The 19,783-nt window shown below is 39.5% G+C and overlaps 3 protein-coding genes across 3 annotated transcripts; all 3 read right to left on the minus strand.

Moving 5' to 3' along the window:
* Positions 1–4,945: 4,945 nt before the first annotated feature.
* Positions 4,946–6,515, minus strand: LOC125314876 (disease resistance protein RPV1-like). Its single transcript, XM_048278133.1, has 2 exons — positions 5,554–6,515; positions 4,946–5,021 (listed from the first exon to the last, which is right to left on the minus strand). The coding sequence occupies exons 1-2, from the start codon at positions 6,513–6,515 to the stop codon at positions 4,946–4,948; spliced, it is 1,038 nt and encodes a 345-aa protein (XP_048134090.1).
* Positions 6,516–7,429: 914 nt separating this feature from the next.
* LOC125314877 (disease resistance protein L6-like) lies at positions 7,430–9,700 on the minus strand. Its single transcript, XM_048278134.1, has 2 exons — positions 9,234–9,700; positions 7,430–8,564 (listed from the first exon to the last, which is right to left on the minus strand). The coding sequence occupies exons 1-2, from the start codon at positions 9,698–9,700 to the stop codon at positions 7,430–7,432; spliced, it is 1,602 nt and encodes a 533-aa protein (XP_048134091.1).
* Positions 9,701–11,294: 1,594 nt separating this feature from the next.
* Positions 11,295–13,454, minus strand: LOC125314879. The gene is made up of 8 exons (XM_048278135.1): positions 13,395–13,454; positions 13,260–13,316; positions 12,703–12,756; positions 12,569–12,632; positions 12,390–12,451; positions 12,064–12,228; positions 11,832–11,987; positions 11,295–11,447 (listed from the first exon to the last, which is right to left on the minus strand). Exons 1-8 carry the CDS (start codon positions 13,452–13,454, stop codon positions 11,295–11,297), a joined length of 771 nt encoding a protein of 256 aa, XP_048134092.1.
* Positions 13,455–19,783: the final 6,329 nt, after the last annotated feature.

Raw genomic sequence — 19,783 nt, forward strand, 5'->3', positions numbered from 1 at the left:
TTTGATATATACGCAATGATCCTCATTAGTCATTACAAAACCATATACCACTATGGCATTACGAAAAAGTATATATCATTATCTCGAAGATCGCTTGAGGCCATATATCGATCTCAAAAGTCGATATACATTTTGTTCTTGGCCCTTCAGTAACAAACCCAATAGGTTGTTTCACATAGATTTTTTCTACTAATTCTCCATTGAGAGTAACAGTATTCACATCCATTTGACGTAATTCAAGATCTATACTAATCACTACCGGAATGAGGTGAATTAATTATACCATTTCATCACAAGGCGAGCCTTATATCTCTCAATCGAGCCATCAGCTTTAGTCTTTATTTTGAAAACTCATTTACTCGCAATGGCTTTGTGTTCATGCGGAAGATCAATCAGTTTCTAAACTTGATTTGATCCTATTGACTCCATCTCTTTTTCCATTGCTTATATCCACTTTTCCTTATCGGGGCAAGTCGAAGCCTCATTTACATTCTTTGGCTCATTCTCTTTTTGTGGAGCGACCATAAAAGCTTTTAACTTCAATATCTAAACATCAACGAGTCGACGGAGAAAGCTTTTTGCGACTTGTTCGCCAAATTGGAGATTGTACACTTAGTACATCATTCTCCATTATGCTCTAACTCGGATTAGATAATGACAACATTTTTACATCAAGTGGTTGCAATTGAGACTAGTTCGAAGCAAATTCCCCACTTCTCACATTGCTCCCACTTAGATAAGATGCTCTAGTAAAATCATTATCACTGTCCAAGATTTGAAACAGAGAATATTTTTTTTTTTATGTAGCTCGCCCTTATTTGAAAATTCATTCACTAAGAATGTGACATCTCGTGATTGATATTCAGTTACACTTTTACTTTCTTGCTCACCTATACCACGTACCCTTTTGAGTGCTCTCAGTATCTCATGAAGATACTCTTTTTGCCTCTAGGGCCTAATTTTCCATACATGTAAGAGAACTTATGAGTATAGGCAGCAGATTCTTAAGGTCTAAAAAAACTCAAATCTTATTATCGACCTTTCCACAACTCATATGGAGTAGAAGTAACTGATTTAGAAGGCATACGGTTAAGTATCTAGACAGCAATCAATAAAGCTTCACCTCAAAAGGTGATAGGCAAATTAGCATATGCTATCATAGACCTAAACAGCTCCATATCCTCCTCTTACATTCATTGAACCACATATGTCCGAATGGATTAACCGCAAAGGAAACTCAGCTCTTGTTTCTTTTCCAAATGGTTTCCTTTTTGTTTTTCCCACAAGGCATGCTCACAAATAGGCAAATCGACATTTTCAATATTGCCCAATAAGCCATATTTGGCTTACGTAAATATTTGCTATTGGCCAAAATGACCCACCCTAACATGCCACATATTCATATCAACACAAAAGATGAAAAGAGGGAAAAACTTACATTCACATTATTGTACTTAACAATCACCACAATGAAACCATCCAGAATCATAATAACTTATTCCAAATGACAAGTCACCACCATCGTTATGAAAGTTCAAACTGAAATCAAGTTTAACCAAAACTAACACGAATATTAAATTCCGTCGAGTTTTTTGGAGCACATAATACATCATATAGGAATAGGGTGCGACCAACGCGCATATTCAATTGACAGGTGCTAATCCCTTTAACTTCCACTCAGGAGTTATTTCCCACATTTATCCACTTTGCTCCAAGTGGAACCCGTTGAAATTCCACTAAGGCATTTTTGTCATTCACTACATGATCTGTGGTCCGCACGTCTACAATCCACAAAGGATGAGATTCAGTTACAAGGACTAAACTGTAGACATAAGTAACACTCTCAAGTGCACAAAGGATGTCTAACTTCTTTGGCTCATAACAATTGTGAGTAAAGTAATTCTTCTTGCCACAACTAAAGCACTTCACTATTGACATGTGTTTCTTGAAAGGACGTTTTCCTTTCTAATATTGGTTAAACTTCGATTTCTATCCGGAAGGATATATTCATTTGTCATTTCCACTTCTTAAACCCACCTTGATGCTTATGCTTGGAGCACAAACCCCCATATGAGCTAGAACCAGCATAACAAATGTCATTATCTAGTTTAGCTGCCGGAAGGCGGACCGACTCTAGTTAAAGATGCTGCATAGCATCATCAAAAAAGTCTTTACTTTTTATTATGGATTAAGTGGATATTCATATGCACACAGCTATGAGGTAAATAACATATTACTGTTTGCACTTGCTACTCATCAGTCTTCAAAATATGGCATGTATCTTACAGTTCACTTATCATGTTTGACACACGCCACAAAATGCGATTTCATATTCTGCCCATGAGGCATCATATAAGTGTCAAATCTTCTAGTGATATGTCTCAAGTTGGTGACCGATGTCTAACCAAACTTAGTTTTTAATGCCTCCCACTTGACTTTGGCATTTTTAGAAATGCCTAAACTCACGTATAAAATCATTCTTCATGTTGCCCAGCAACATAATGCATGCAATGGAGTTCATCTTGTTCCATGTAGCAAATGCTTCTTTTTCCCTTTTGAAATTTGTGCAGTATTCGCATCTTCGGGTTCTTCCATAACTAGGTTAAGAGCTTATAGTGCTTCTTGCTCTTCTAGCACATACTGGATCCTATTCCAGTTTTTTATAATTTTCGCCGTCCAATTTCTTTCTTTGGTCAAGCTTAGCTACGATTTCTAAGAAGCTAAAGCCATTGTATTTGAACACAAAGTTCTATAGACATGTATTCACGAACTATCAATGCCTAACATTTATGCATCTATTTTACACTAACCAATTATATTAATGAATAATTTCATATAAGACCTCAGATTCGAAAGTTCACTATGTTCCCAATCATCGTCCAAGAATCCTCGATTGAAATTATCATTAATATAATCATTTATGTAAAATTGAGTTCACTAAAGTTACTAAAACTTTATCGAACTCCCCACACGGATAAAGATCATAAAGTATACTATGATCCCTATATCATGTAATCATAGCATGGCATAGCATGATTTGAACTAATATACAAATAATCTAAACATCAAATCATATATAGATTACAGGATACAAATAGCAAGTACCTTAAACATTATACATGCTATCAACAAAATAAGCTCTACACAATATGGCTATCTATATCTAAGCCATCCTCCATTTTATATTTTTAAACATGAAAATTGCCCCAAAAAGAAACGTACATCATGGATTTTCATACGCATTTTAATAATTTTATATTCAGAAAATATGTCCAAATAATATATCAAATCGAAGATAATTTCGAGACGAACGCAACGGTACCTCATAAGCCCTAAACGGTGCTCATATGCATCCACATGAGCCGGTCAAAGTTTTTGCTTTGACTAGTCAACGGTCGGCCAACAAGGTCAACATATAATTTCTCAAAAAAAATTCAAGGACCGAATCGTAATTTTCAAAAAGCTCCAAGGACTAAATTGTAATTTCCCAAAAAATTGGGGTCAAAATGAAATTTTGGAAATTTTTAGGGACAGAACTACAAATTCTGGCGCAAATCAGGGGGCCAAAAAAGTTATGCACACGTCTAGGAGCAAAACCAGAATTTTATTTTACTATCAGGCACGTACCCCTTCTTAAATTTATTGCACCATTTCAAACCATTGAAGCCGACATAGCCGAGCGGTCCTGGGCACTGGACATTAATGTGGGGGACGTGGGTTCAAATCCCACTTTCGACATTTGTCCTCCTTTTTTTTATTTTTATTTTAATACTATATAAAAAAAGAAAAAACTCTCCCACGTGGGCAATCTCATGGGAAACTCCCCCACTGCCCGAAACTTCTTCTTCCTGCGACGATTTTCTTTCGCGAACAGTACTCATCCCTCCGCGACTTCACCGTCTCTGCTGAGAAAACCATCGCCCGATTCTCCTCCGACAGCCCACTATAAATTAAAATAATTTGTGGGTTTTGAAGAAATCGTCAACACGATCACATGGACCTAAGAATCAACGAAAATAAAGAAGAATTTTTCCCGGAATCGAGCGAAAACCGTTCGGACGTGGAACCCTAACCCGCGAATTTCCATCACGAAATTCGTCTTCGATAAGCAACCAAATGCCGAGAAAATTTAGGGTTTTTGTTCCCCATGGCAAAACGACCCTGCTGGTGCGAAGCCAAGTGATGGTTCACCGGAATTTGGCCGCAATCGGCGAAAAACTCCCTGGCCAGAAAAAAAAAAAGCCTCGAAAAATGATTTGCCAAAAATAAGAGAACACAAAATTCACCAAAAATCCGTATGTGATCGGGAAACAAGGTATAATGGCTCTGATACCAATGAAGGGAACCGATCCCGATTAACATACGCAGCGGATTACACGAAATTAACAAGCCCTAGATCATCTTGAATCACCGATCGAAGAAATACATCACGTAACGGACGTACCTCGCTTTTCACAGATTAAATGTACACAATGCAGCGAGAGAATCCGTCGCCCCTTTGACGTTCCGGAGAGAAGAAGGGAGAGATATTGTCATCGTCTCTGTTCTTTCTTGTTCCTCACATCTTAAAACCGACAGAGAGGGGGGACATATGTATCGACGTAAAGATGTCGTTTCAATGATGCCTTTTCAACTGTTGACGTGGGGTGTGGTTGCCTACATGGGCGGACCACCGTAAACCCCATGGACCCCAACATTGCAGCAAGTCATTGCTATAAAACCAGTGACCGTTACCAATAATTATAGCCACGATCGAATAATAATTCATCCCTGAATCAAAAGGCATTTGGATTGCCATAAAGGGTTGAACCTGTACATTGAGTGGAAACACTCTTTGTCGGATTATAACCAAAAAGAAAAAGGCAGCCAATATTCTACATTGAGGAATCAAAAGATTCCGGGACTAAGAATCCTATGCAAACACAGGGAATTCCGATTATTTTTGTTAGTCATTCTGGATCAGCATGCACATCCGCCTCTTTGCTCTCAGTCTGACAGCCTCAGGGATGCCCTGGTAATAGCTGCAAGCAATTTCAAAAGATCACCGCAAAGCAAAAGAGATTTGCTAATAGAATATATCATCTTCAAATGGAATTACAGCGCGCATAAACACAGAGATTTCATATGATGAAGAAAGATTGGGGTTTGAGGAAAGGCAAGACATAATAGGAGAAAGAATCGAGCTGGACAACAACAGATTCAGATAAAGTGAGCATAATTTTAGGTTTGTTTAACTTGATCCCTAAAGACTATACCATTTATGCTGCGATAAGGACATTCAACAATCATATAGGCCACCTAAATGTTCATACGGTATGAAGTACTCTCAATAAGTAAATATGATGGCAAATGCCCTCTCTTAAGGGATTAAAAAAAAAAATTGTAAAATTCCAAGAATTTGGGAATAGCTCGTACACATTGAGAACACGATCGTACCTTTTATATTCATGATCTTGAATCTTAACTAGTCGTCCCTTTCATTAACACAAGAACTCAATTGCACAATTGTAGTTTAAACAGCCACGTTGTTGTAGTCCGTGCTGTTGAAACAACATCTCCATAAAACTTATTCGTGAACCGACCCCATAGTCCCTACTTATCTTCCGTTCTTCCAGATTGTCTGAAAGTTCACTCCCATAAAGATCCTCTACAGGTGATCCCAAGACATAGAGTTCTGATAGGTTCTTCAAATATGAGATATCAAGTGTGGTTAGTGACCGGCAATCTCCAATATGAAGTTTTGTGACACCAGAGGGAATCTGCGGAATGCATTCCAGAGCAAAGCAATTGAAAAGTTGAAGAGTCTTCAGGTGAGGAAGCGCACCTAACTCAGGAGGTAGGTTTGTAATGCTTGGAAAACCCAAGGTCAAGACTTCCAATTTGGTTAATCTCCCAAGCCACGCCAACTCAGATGGGCCAGGGATCTCAAGCACTGTGGCGACGAATAACATCAGTAGCTTCAGATTGATCAAGTTGGAAAGATCAGGAAAGGCTATTTGCCTAAGAGATAAGAATGCCAGAGAAGTCAAGCTTTCTGGAAGTTTAGGTAGGGATGATACATCCGCACTTTCATACATGCATAACTTCAATGCTTTTAGATTCTCCAAACTTTCCATAGAGTCAGGTAAGTCGGTGCGTCCTATATGGGATAGATCTAACTCGGTCAATGATCGTAATTCCTTAATGGAGTAAGGAAGTTTCTCAATTTGGCTGCATCCCTTCAAAGATAAGCATTCGAGATTTGTCAGCGATCCAATGGAGTCGGGTAGGTGAGTAATCAGTGTCCTGTCTAATGAAAGTGTCACCAGCGAAGTTAAACAATTGAGTGAATCCCCTGCTTTTGCTGATGGTGAAGTTTGAACGTGAGGATTTCCCAGGTTTTCTGTACCCCACCAATCAGGAATTTCTCGTATGTCAGAATGGTCAAGGAGAAGTTCTGTGAGAGATGGCAATCCACCCAGCTCATTTGGCAGATAATGAAGAGCCCCACAATACCGCAAATTCAAGAAAACCATGCGCTTTAGTTGACCGATTGACGAGTCGACTTCAGTCAATCTGTAACAGTGTTCGAGAATCAATCTCTCCAACATCAAGAGCCCAGAGAAATCAGGAGTCTTGGTCAAGTGGCAACACTCCGAAAGGTCAAGAACTTTTAATTTCTTAGCTCTCTGTAACACCAACAAGACAATTGTCGGTAAATATGTTAAATGAAGATAATGAACACACTAATAAGAAGACTTATTTAGAGCTGAGGGTACCTTAATATGTCTCCATCCGTCCCAATCGTGAGTAATTGTACTCCATGAAAAATCAAGAACGACCAAATTTGTCAAAGAAAAATTACTTAACTTGAGTATCTGCCGAGGAAAACAATGCCAAGAGAGCCATCTTAAACTCGGAAGGAGTTGGTTCTCGGTCAGTAAAAAGTCCATTGGGGTCGTAATCAAGTTATGCAAAACAAGTGAAGCTTGGGAGAAAAAAAGACCGGCTTTCTCATTAGCGAGGCGTCTGCTATCCACCTGAAGGAACCTTAGATATGGTAGCAGTGCAAATCCATCCATAGTGGAACGATATTCTGACCTTTCCTCAAACTTCAAGCGGAGGGCTTCGAGCTTTGCATTTCTCTAAATGAGCAAACAAGAAAAGTTAATTGAAAAGAAGGATGCCGTCAGCTAATTAAGAGAACAATCTAGGTCATCTTTGAATTTGAGGCAAAGTTCGTATCCAGAAAATTGGGCGTATGTAAATATACTAAGTTCGGTCTCATCATTCTTGTAGACCAATTTGGAGAGCACCGACATGCTTTAATGAATTTAACAATCCGTGAATGTTTTAAACTATGTGGAAATTTTAAAATTCTATATGTTGAGTCAATTGTGATTGTTTTCACTGAAGGGAAGAGTGCCTCTAATTACTAAATTGTGAATTCTCATATACAAAGAAAATTGGATCTAGGATTTACCTTCTCTCTCAGTAGCATCTTCAATATGTCGTCATCATTCCACACCCTACTTTGCTTATGTAATTTGCCACCACTTTCTTGAGAAACTACTTCTCTACCGAGATCTTTGAGCTGATCGTGCATCCACAGCTTATTATCTTCTCCGATTTTAATCAATGACATCAACTGAAGAACTTCAAGACCTTCTGTTGGGCATAAACCACTGTCTCTCCACATGTATATTGCTAAACTTTTATCATATCCATCAAAAAGACAAGCTATATCAAGAAATATTTGTCTCTGACTAGGATCTAATGCTTCATAACTAATCATCAACTTACTTCTAAAACTCTCAATGTGACCTTTTTTCCACTTTACCAAGTAATCATCCCACATTTCTTTTGTTTGTCCACATGTTAATAAAGTTGAACCCATAACCTCCAGGATCAATGGAAGACCTTGGGCTATCTTCACAATTTCTCTAGATTGTTCCATTTTCTCAATTGGGGGGTGATCTTTTCTGAAAACATGCTTGCTGAATAGCTGTAGGGATCTTTTGGGATCCAAAACACCAACTGAATAAGTCAACTTTACTCCAAATGCACGCAGAATATTTGCATTTCTTGTTGTTACAAGTATCCTACTTCCTGGACCAAAGCAACCTCGCCTCCCCAAAAGTGCAGTTAATTGACTCTTTTCATCAACATCATCAAGAAGAATAAGAACTTTCTTCCTTGAAAATCTATCTTCTATTGTCTTTATTCCCTCATCCATGTTGATGATTCTTGTATATGCTTGTTGTGAGAGGTTTGAGATTAGTTGAGTTTGCAACCACACAATTCCTTTTGAATGTGAAGTTTCTCTAACATCAGCAAGGAAACAACAATCAGCAACGTCTCGAGAAAGCTTGTTGTAGACTACTTTGGCAAGAGTAGTTTTTCCGATGCCCCCCATTCCGTGGATTCCCACGATCTTTGCATCATCAGTATCAGTGCCTATCATCCCCAGAACTTCTTTCACAGTGTCCTCAACGCCAACCAAGAAGTCACTAACCACCAAATAGGCCTTCTTCAGCTCATTTAAAATGCTAGTAACGACTTGTTTAACTAGTTGTCCTTCGTGCCTGACAAAATATGATGAGAAGGGCCAAGGAAAAGTAGAAAGTACGTTAGAAGAGACGAGCAGAAATCTATGACATCGGGAATTGATCGGAGTCTGTGGAAGACACGAAATGCGACAAGAAGGGCAACTTCAAATGGAACATACCGCAGTGCACTCATCAGGAAGAACGAATTTATGACAGATGCTCAAACATTATGCAACATCCAAACAATTACGCGACGGTCAAAGTACTGTAGGTTATCACTATAACTTGCTAATAAGAGGAAGAAAGACTGATTTATGTTTACGGGTGCCTCTGATGTGTAAACAAGCTTCTCCTCCTCAAAAATAGCTTCTTCTTTGACATATGGAACATGTCTTAACTGTTATGAATAATAAACAAGCGATCCAACAATTTTCAGCATACAACATAAGTTAGTTTTCACGAATATTAATATGCCACTCACTACATAAATACGCAAAAAAAATCATTTCACAGTTTGTGTCCTAAAGATTTGATGTCCGATTAGATTGTTGGCACACTACTCCAAAAAAGGGAACCGGCATAGACACAATTTTTCCAAGTTTAAAAAAAGAAAGGAAGGAAATTTTCTACAGAGAAGCCACTGTACGCGAATTTCATGGTCTCCTGTATCATGGCGTCAGTCAAGGCTGGAAGATAACGAGGTACCTGTTAGCCACGTTTTCTACGTTCCATCCCTTTAACCCCCCAACCTCATTGAGAGCAGCTCTCCATTTGTGGATGGTCTCATCACCCTCTCGCTTCTTGTTTTCGTGCTCAAGCAACGCCTCACCATAATCTCCGGTTTGGTATCGAACCTCGGATGGTTTGACATAGTAGAAAATGGGCATGATTACCTGTCCATTCCTTTTCCGACACTCCACCATCTTGGTCAACTCCTTCAGACACCATTTACTTGAAGCATAATTTTTAGAGAAGATGGGTATGGAGATCTTCGATTGCTCAATCGCTCCAAGCAAATCTGGGCCGATCTCTTCACCGATGCGGAGATCTTCATCGTCTCTGTATGTACCGACTCCTGCATCTGTGAGACGGGTATAGAGATGATCAGTGAAGCCCGTGCGTGTGTCCGGTCCTCTGAAACTCAAGAAAACTTCATAGTCGCACCCTTCCATCTCAACCGGTCGCAGAGAAAAAATGAAGCACCAAAGTGGCACCAGTTCAGCAAAAGCAGATGTCCGAGCTCTATGAAGCCGATCGTTAGGGGACAGGTAGAGAGGTTAGTCCATAGAAAAGCGGGTACGACCTATTATAATTTTTGTCGTGGATCTCAAGACAAAAATTCTTTGGAGCACCAATCTCAAGGAAGCAAGTTTCGGGGAACTTCACCTGTGTGTGAAAGGGCAGCACGTGCACGTGCTCTCTCCTTTTTGGACGCCGTTTAAGGCAGAGCACATGGCACGTGCTCTCTCCTGTTTCCCCATCAAAGAAATTGGAAGAAGACAACTAACAAAACAAAGGATGACAGGTAGCTACTCAATCTCGTGCGAGTTTAATACAATTTGTAATGTACGTGGTTATGTATGTAATGAACTCTCTTAAATTTTATTTATTTCGTTCTATTCATTTTTGTAATGGTGACCATCCCGATATTATTGACTTGTTTCAACAAACCAGTCATAATCCTCAATTTGAAAATTCAAAGATCATATAAAGCTTGGACGTGAGAGTTTTCGAGCTTTATCAACTTTTATGACTCATCTCTTCCGGCTCAAAAAAGTAAAATTCAGGAAGCTTCACTGCTGGAAAAATACTTAAAAGATCGTTGGGCTATGCGGGTTCTCCATAATTGCTAAAAAGGCTGGAAATAACGTGTGTCCGATGTTACTTACGCTCGATGTCGTTAATGCTCAGTCCATATTATACTCTGCTGATCCAAGAAAGAGCAAATGTTTCAGCAATTATCTGTTCCGATCGCATGTTTTCAGCTATAAATAGCAGAATTCATCTTAGACGCATGAGAGCAACTTCCTAGTCCCACTCATTCTGAAGAAACTCATCAGAAAAAAATGTCAAGTAACATCTCTAGAAAAAATGTTTAAGTTACACCCCCGACATGAAACACAGTGCGCAAAGGGTGCATGAAGTCCTGAATTGCCCTAAAAAAAACTACACCTTTTCCAGTGGAAACTTTTCAAGCTTTCGTTTTCATGTAAACAATAAACAGAATGCTTCAAAACTGAAAGATCATTCACGAGAATAAGACTTCACAACCGGAGAGAGCCACACGACATGCAGGAACCCACATCTGTAAAACAATCTGAGTGAGCTATTGGTGAATGCTCACATAAAGTGCCAATTCTTCAAAATGACATGAAATTCAACTATGAACATGTGACCATACAACAAACCACCACAGTTATGACCATATTTCTCCGAATGAACCACTTATGCTACATTTAGAAATTGTGCAGTCTGTCAGTTTATACCTCATGCTTCTGATGATTCTTTCGAGCATTTCATGCAGATTTCTTGGCTTTTTTGCTGCAGAAAATATACAAATGGAATATCAATCTCAGTGTAGAAAACTAAACTAGAAAACAGTTCATCCTCCAACTACGAAATAGGCGACAACCAAATAAAGCAATTTAACAAACTCGTAGGGGATAAATAGATCATATGAAGCTCACCCAACCAAGGCTGAGAGAAACTCCAAGAGAATAATGATTGTTAAAGCAGATGCCTAAATACAATTGATTAAGGAAATTATTAACGAGGGAAGTCACTATCACAGTAAAAATGTGAAAAACTGTGATAAGAGAGCAACTCATGAAAACATACCGCAAACCCCGCAAACTCCTCAGTTGCAAGCGGTGTTGTCAACTCATGCTTTCTCAGTGTCTCTTTAATAACGGCTTGTACCTTACAAGAAATTAGAACTAGTCACAATATGTGCAGATAGTATATATTATCCAACATAGAAAAACCAGGAGGCATTGTTCAACCGGAAATAAAAAAAAAATCGATTGATACAATCAAAGTCGAGGTAGGCTGAAAACTCTTTCTGTTCTAAGAAAGGCACAGCCAACTCGTTCAAAGAGACTTCATCTAGAGGAACGAGAGGCAACATTTAGGATTAAAGAAGCATATAATATCTCGCAGCTGGACAAATCAATCAAGAATAGCCAAAAATGTAAAAGGAATTTGACAGTAAACAACTCAACCAAGTATGAACGACCACCTCAAAATCATGACCATACAGGAATATAGAATGTTGTCTTTTCAAATCAGTACATGCACCAGTACCTGATGATGATAACTTGAAGCAGACTTTAAGAATTTCCCATAGACACGATCCGCTTCCTTTGTGTATGGCTTCAAGGTCAACCTTAGTTTATCAACATGAGGTTTTGTCACAACACCAATGCTATGGATATGTGGCTTGCTGAACTTCTTCACTTCCTGCAGAACAGGACAATAGCCTTAACAAAGATGTTTGAACAAGATGAAGAGACAAGGGATCTCATATCTTATCCACCTGGTAATAGGGATCGACAACTTCCTCAACGTTAATCAAGTGTGGAGCCAGAGCACTCTTAGATGACTCATAAACCTCAAGGGTTTTTGTAGCCAGAGAATGCAGATGCGGCTCGAAAGAGGTTTCTACTGTCAAGTAGTGCTCCTTTAATGCTGGAATCCACTCCTTCAGAGAAAAAGGGAATATGAATAATTTCTGATTATAGTACTGATATTTAGCATGTACGATTAGTATATGATCCACCATGCTCATTTAACTTTCAAGCAGAGCTAGATCAGTGATCAGATCAATACACCATCAACATTCCCAAGAAAAACATAGCTTACCATCTTCATCGTCTCAAGGTGAGGTTCAGCCCACTTTGCAGATTGAGAAATCTTCACCATGGTCAAGCACAGTATAGAAAGTAAATAACACAAAGTCACAACTTGGCAATGACAGTACTGTGAACCGAGGGATGACCCTTTCCAATTACAATACTCACAACTTGGCAATATAAACCGTACGTTCTGAATAATAATATTCATCACAGGTTTTCCATGTACATTCCAGTGCAACACAATGAAGGACTGCAAGTGAATGATCATCACATCACAATGACAGCTTTTATGAACCAAGATAGCACAAGACAAGAACTACCTGAAATTGAGAAAGATGTACCGCCAGCCAATGTGGGAGCCATGCACCATGAACCTGAGCATAAAATGAAATGCATCAACTTCTAGAGATGATAGAGAGAATATAACATGGTGAGGCCCAAGATTGATCATATCATACAGTCATTCACCTGCGTAATTTAGCACAAGATGATTCTTGAATCCTCAAAAATCATGTTTCCAAGATTAACCAAGTACTATCCACGTAAATATGCTCGCAACACATCATATAATGTGAAGAGCAGTGAAATATTGTGATTGGGAATCTTTTTCACAGAGTTAATCAATTTCAATATCATCATTTCCTACCTATCATTAGAATATCACCCAAAGACATGTTCTAGCTTAACTTCTTTCAAATTTTCAGACAAGCATGGAAAACCACTATTGTGCTACTTAGTTATGGAGATTTTTGAAAACGAATGTTATTCTCACAATCAATTCTGAAAAGACTATTTAAAAAGAGGTCTGTCAAACAAAAGAAACACCGCAACACAGAAAAAACTGTTTTAAGATTTAACAACGGTTCTGGTCTTGTGCCTCAGTCAGCTCCTTATGCTTTGAAGCAGCTTCAATCTTTGCCTTCAGTAGTTCCTCCTGGAAAGCACAAAGGATATCACAGGAGGGTCATCTCAGGTTTCAATAACATAAAACAGAGCATGTAGATATAAATACCTTAGCCACTTCAAGAGCTCGTTCAATTTTACGTATCTTTGACTTGTGCTCATCAATCATCTTTTCGAGCTGGCAAACAACGATACATAATGACATTAGCACATGCCAACCGAACAGCATGAAGCTCGACTATCAAAGAGCTAGCATTGCAGAGCAACATGCAACTCATTCTGTATCTTGAGATGCACATATGAAAGCAACTATATAGTCTGTATTTGCTTAGATTCGAACAAAAACACTTAAAGAAACTGTCTTGAGTCTGTCTTGAGTCAAGTCCCATTGGAAAAATGGTATGAATCTTAGTGCAGCCAAGCATCACTGATTCAGGCACTAAAGACTCGTCTCATGCACATGGACTGATGTTCTAATTACTAATAGAAGGAAACAACTTAAAATTGAGCCAATCCATCAAAATGGTATAACATAACCTCTTCATTGTTTACTTTTAGGTACTTGGTGTCTCATGAAAGTACAGCTTCCAATTTTGAAGAAGAAAGTACATTACCTATTACAAAATTTAAAAATTTTATAATTTCAACTTGAATCCTTTGTAACATCACAAGGGAAGCGAGATTGCTCTTCTACTTGGGACTCGAGGTTTGACCATATGATATATAGAGACGGCAGGCCCTTCACGGATGCAATCCTTATTTTAAGATATCGGTGCCTGCAGGCCTTGCACCCTCAATTAGCAAGGTATCTTTTTCTCGCCCTTTACCAGGCAATGCCCTCTCTATGATGTACATCCAAAGGATTCCGAGGTCCACGATAGCATGCACAATCAGTGTAGTCAAAAGGCGAAAAGCGCACCCGAGGCACCGGGCACACGCAAGCGAAGCGAGGCGAAATTACTCAAAAGTTTTAATAATCACTAATCTTTAAAAGATTAGATCAATACCTACGCTTTTCCGAATCAATGTGTAAATTAGTGATGAGCAAGAAAAGCATATAGACCTGGAACTTTGTCTCTAGCTTCATCCTTTTCCTCTGTTCACATAGACCAGCAAATTTCTCTTTTCTCTCGAGGGAGACGACCGACTAGGTTTAATAGCTTTTCTTCCTACTGTTTATGAGTACTTATTTGGGCTCATAGTATATATCTGTCCTCCTTTCCGAGAAAAGGATAGAAGAGTCTTTTCGAATGACAAAGTCACCGGGGTTTTCTGTTCCAGCAAAGCCCGCAAGCCGTCAATTTTTTTTTAAGCGAGGAAAAATATATTTTAAAAAAAATATTCATATCGGTGTCGATGAGAGCCACGTCAGCGATTTCTAATCAAAATTAACTAGATTGACACAATTGACACAGATATAAAATATTTAGTATTGAATTCGCACAGTTGAAAGGTTTAAAATTGAATTGATACTAATGAAAAAGATTTAGAATTTTTTGGACAATTTTTCAACTGATGATGTCCTGCCTTGCTTCACAATCAACCACTTGATTAACTTCATAAGGGGTGGACTAACTTTCCTGTGAAATAAACTGCTATATTCTATTGGCCTACCCCGAATTCAAGTAACAAATGATATCAAGCATGAAATTTATTAACTTGACACACAATGTCTTCAGCATATGAATTGAACCAAACCCGAGGCAATCAAATCATTACTATCCACAACAAAAGATAAAAAGCAATATTCCCACTTAAGAATTTGCCGCGAATTTCACCACATAATTTGAAACATATATATGTAGTTTTAGAATGAATCAACATTCATCGATTAAAATATATATATATGTAATTTTTAATTAATTGTTATTTATTTTTTGTGGTCCAAAATAGATTGTTAGCATAATAATCACCAAAAGACCTGTTATATAATCGATTCTCTATTTAATTGCATGATCCAATGGTTCCTCATGCATTGACTCCAGATTGACTAGTGAACCTTTTCTCTATCCTCTTGCATAAGTCCGGGTGAAGCAAACCTCAATAATCCCCTTCCAAGCAACTTCTTTTGCTTTCGGATCCTTCGTTCTTCACCATAAAAAAGAAATGGTTATGGCGAAAGTGGTGGTTGCTATATTTGCTCGGGGGTGCGATGTTTGAAGGTAAACTTGGGCTAAGTGGGAGTGAGTTCATTGTTCACATGAATCCCATTTGTGAGAGAAATGGAAAGCCGATACACTTTTTGGCTTGACACTTGCTGTGGGAATATGTCTTCCAAAGATCATTTCCGTGACATCTTTGACATCGATCGGAACAGAGAGGCTCGTGTTGGATTGTTATCGTTTCTCCGAAGGGATTGATTCAAAAGGCGTCTCGATTGCCAAAAATGGTTGAACCCGTACACCAAGTGAAAAACATTCCTTTTTGGATTACGACCAAAAATAAAATGCAGCAGAGATTCTACAGTTTGGAATCAAAAGATATGGCGAATAAAAATCCTATGTGTCAAAGGAAACGATGACGTGTCCCGATTCTGCTACAATTTCTCCATCACTTGCTCATCAATCACAATCTCAAACGGCCACAATCTCTTCTTTGCTTGCTCATCAAGCACGATCTCAATCAATTGTGATCTCTCCACCAATTACTCATCAATCAAGATCAATTCTTTCCAAAGAAAAGAGATCATGATTGTGTCCTTCATTGATTCTATAGCTCTAGCCCGTATTATATAGAGACACCACACCGCATAGCCAAAGTATGTACAAAAATCTTATCAATGAAACACAAAGTACTTATTGGCAATTGCCACTCAATCTCTTCTTGCTAGTTCATTGTTTTTTACATGGTATTAGAGCCATATCGTTTGAAAGCATAAATGGAAAACAAATCAAATTCATCCATCACCCCACCTTCCCCAAGCACCGCTGCTAACAATCAAGCAACAAGCAACCCAATCCCAAGTGTTGATAATCCAACGGACCTCATCAAGAATTTTGTCCCACTGTGTCCTCTCATCCCTTCCACAGGAGGCTCATCGGGATCGATCACAAGTCCTGCAGTTGGTATCAAATTAACCGGAGACAATTTCATCATATGGAGGGCATGCCTCTTCCCCTTCCTCCGAGCCGGTGGACTCCTATCGATTGTGGATGGAACCGAGCCATGCCCTCCACATACTATCACCGAAATCAGTGAGAATGGTGTCATCAAAAGTTCACCAAATCTAGCATATGAAACATGGTTTACCCGAGATCAAATTGCCCTCGGGTGGATTCTCAATTCCATAGCCGACAACATCGTTGCACAGCTCTCCAATTTGGACTCTTCAAGAGCCGTATGGTCCTTCTTAGCTCAATCATAGGCGGCACGTAACGGTGCTCATGCCACACATCTGCGAATGCAACTTCGGACTCTCCGCAAGGGAAATCAAACAATCACCGAATATCTTCAACAAATAGCCTTCCTTGTTGATCAACTTGCCTCGATTGGTGAGAACATCTCTTCACAATAATATCAAACTCACTTGTTTAGGGGGGTTCAGAGCGGAATATCAAAGTTCAATAGTATCGACCTCCGTTCAAAGTCAATACCGATCCTTTACACGTGAGTCTCTACATGGGCTGCTCTTGGCTCATGAGGCATGGCTTGACTTGCTTGAGCCCATTATCTCCCCTCCAGCAGCGTTCATGACACAGACAGCACACCAAGCACCACAACAGGTTCCTTCTCATGTGGATAGGTCACAATGGCTTGTGCAACAAGTGAGCAGCACTTTGGCCCACGAAATTCAGCCTCAAATTACTCACCAAATGCAGGCAATTACAGGAATCAAAGAAAGGGTAATGTTCGATGCCAACTTTACAATCACTTTAGCCACCGAGCTAATGTGTGCCATGATCGTGGGCTTCCACCCCAATCTTTAAATTCAGTACCACAGCTCCATATTACTAAAATTCCACCACCCCCATCAGTTTTTTCGGACCTGTGGTATCCAGATTTCGATGCAATACACCACGTCACAAACAATCCTTCTCAATTGTCTTCTCTTCAACCCTACACAAGCAACCAACATGGTACCATAGGTAATGGGTCTAGCCTCTCAATAACCCGTACATGTACTCTTGTTTCCCAAAATTTCATTTTTCTAATGTCCTAGTTGTTCCTTCTATAAAGAAAAACTTACTTTCCATTCGGCAATTTTCACAAGAAAACAATTGTGATTTCATTGCCTCACCTAATTGTTTTTCCGTGAAGTGCCGCCATATGGGTAAGATTCTCTTCCAAGGGAACCTTATCAAGGACTCTATCAAATGCCAGGACAATCCAAGTTTTTTCCTTCAGCCTATCACCTATCTCAATCTAGCTCTCTTGTCCATTGGCATCATCGTTTAGGCCATGTTGCATATTCCACTATTTCTCTCATGTTCAATAAATCGTCAGTTATTCAACCAAATTGTTCAGCTTGTGCATCTAGCAAGAGTCATCGTTATCCTCATCCTCCCACTTTTCATAGGTCCACGGCTCCCCTAGAATTAATTCATTTTGACATTTGGGAGCCGGCTCCTGTGATATCTCATCAAAACAATAAATATTATGTTTGCTTTATTGATGATTACTCCAAATTTTCCTAGCTCTATGTCTTCAACCCTCGTGATCAATTTTTACATATCTTTGTGGTCTTTCTAAACTTTGTTGAAAACTAGCTCAATATTCGAGTTAAAGCTATCCAAAGTGATTGCGCCGGAGAATTTCTTTCTTCATCTTTTAATAAATTGCTGCAGGAGCTTGGCATTTACAAATGGACATCCTGTCCTCGCCTGGCCCTTCAAAATGGTTCGGCTGAGCGCAAACACGGGCATGTTGTTGAAATGGGTCTAGCTATAATGCACTATGCATCTATTCCCTCTTATTTTTGGGATTTTGATTTTGAAAGTGTAGTTCATATTATCAACCAATTGCCTACTCCTGTTCTCCAGCAGCGCTCCCCCAAGGAAATGCTCTTTTCTAACGCCCCACCCATTGAGCATCTTTGGGTTTTTTACTGTGCTGTGTACCCCGATCCTACGACCCTATGCTAAGCACAAACTAGAGCCCATGTCACATCGGTGTATTTTCTTGGGATATCCATCGGGTGTGAAGGGCTATTGCTGCTATTCTCTCAAACAACGGTTCTATACAATTGTAGACGCCATTTTTGATGAGATTATTTTTCCATTTGTTGTTCGTGTTACCGACGTATCATTAAATATGTCTCCACCAGCATCATTAGAGTTACCTCTTTATGTTCCCCCATTGACACATTTACAACATGATAATTCACATATGCAGGAGCCAAGGACCGATGCGTCCCACATATCGACACCTGTACACAGCAATCCTACCACCTCTTGCTCAGTATCTCTCCAACCGCAACCAAAAGTGCCCTCTCTTACCGCTGAAACTATCCTACGGACCACAATCTAGCAGACTAGCGATCCGCCACCACAACCGGCTCTACCAGCCCACCCCATGGTGACCGGACTTCAAGATGGCACCATTCCTCGCCCACATGTGCAAAAGGATTATACCTATGCACTCGCCACTTCGGTAGCGGTCCCATCCCCACTATCTTGTTACAGTGAGGCAGTAAAAGACCCAAATTGGCAAGCAACTATGGCCCAAGAGTACACCGTACTACTAAAAAATTAGACATGGGAGCTTGTACCATCTCCTCAGCATTGTAAACCCATTGGTTGTAAATGGGTCTTTCGGGTCAAGCTTCGTGTAGATGGCTCTTTTGAAAGATACAAGGCCAGATTAGTCGTAAAGGGCTTTCATTAATAGCGGGGACTCGACTATCATGAAACCTTCAGTCCGGTGGTGAAACATGTCACGGTTCGCAGAGTTCTCGCGGTTGCATTTTCACGTGGTTGGCAACTCAGATAGCGAGACGTTAAGAATGTTTTTGTGACATTCTGAATTCCGACCCCTTGAGACTATTGACTTGTGATGGAATCTCAAAATTGGAAGCATGGAAATGAAAAATTCCAACATTGGATATGAATTGGACGTCGTCTCATCAATGGTAATTTGATTTGGAAAGAAAATCGAAATTTCGGACGAAAAGTGTAAAATTACCATTTTGCCCCTCAAGCCTTAACCTTACCGTAAGTTATTTAAAAGGGCATTTTGGTCATTTAGCTCTCCTCCATGGCTGCTGAAAATGTGAGGAGAAGATGGTCAATGGAGGTCAATGATTTAGAAGATATTTTTGGAGATAAGGCCAATATTAATTTTTGGATAATTATCATCTTTGACCCATTTGACCACTATTCACTTCTTGACCAAGCAAAATTGGAGTACAAGTCTCTCTCTCTCCTTAAATCACTGACCACTTTCTCTCTCCCTCTCCACGTTTCCTTCTTCCCCTTCTTCTTTTTTCTTCACGAGCAGAACCTGCTCGCCCGACCAGCCCGATGCCCTTCACTTTTCCGGCCATATCTCCTTCGTCCGATG

The sequence above is a fragment of the Rhodamnia argentea genome, chromosome 4 (genome assembly GCF_020921035.1).
Source record: "Rhodamnia argentea isolate NSW1041297 chromosome 4, ASM2092103v1, whole genome shotgun sequence".
Taxonomy (NCBI): Eukaryota; Viridiplantae; Streptophyta; class Magnoliopsida; order Myrtales; family Myrtaceae; genus Rhodamnia; species Rhodamnia argentea.

What these genes read in the sequence shown, in the direction of transcription:
- LOC125314876 (XM_048278133.1), bottom strand. Translation starts at nt 6,515, where the DNA reads ATGGTTTTCTTGAATTTGCGGTATTGTGGGGCTCTTCATTATCTGCCA. An exon ending in CGAATAAGTTTTATGGAGAT is followed by an intron (nt 5,022 to 5,553) that starts GTTGTTTCAACA and finishes AATTGCTTGCAG; the next exon opens with CTATTACCAGGGCATCCCTG.
- LOC125314877 (XM_048278134.1), bottom strand. Translation starts at nt 9,700, where the DNA reads ATGGAAGGGTGCGACTATGAAGTTTTCTTGAGTTTCAGAGGACCGGAC. An exon ending in GTAGAAAACGTGGCTAACAG is followed by an intron (nt 8,565 to 9,233) that starts GTACCTCGTTAT and finishes ATATTTTGTCAG; the next exon opens with GCACGAAGGACAACTAGTTA.
- LOC125314879 (XM_048278135.1), bottom strand. Translation starts at nt 13,454, where the DNA reads ATGATTGATGAGCACAAGTCAAAGATACGTAAAATTGAACGAGCTCTT. An exon ending in GAGCTCTTGAAGTGGCTAAG is followed by an intron (nt 13,317 to 13,394) that starts GTATTTATATCT and finishes TGTGCTTTCCAG; the next exon opens with GAGGAACTACTGAAGGCAAA. An exon ending in TTGTCGATCCCTATTACCAG is followed by an intron (nt 11,988 to 12,063) that starts GTGGATAAGATA and finishes CCTGTTCTGCAG; the next exon opens with GAAGTGAAGAAGTTCAGCAA.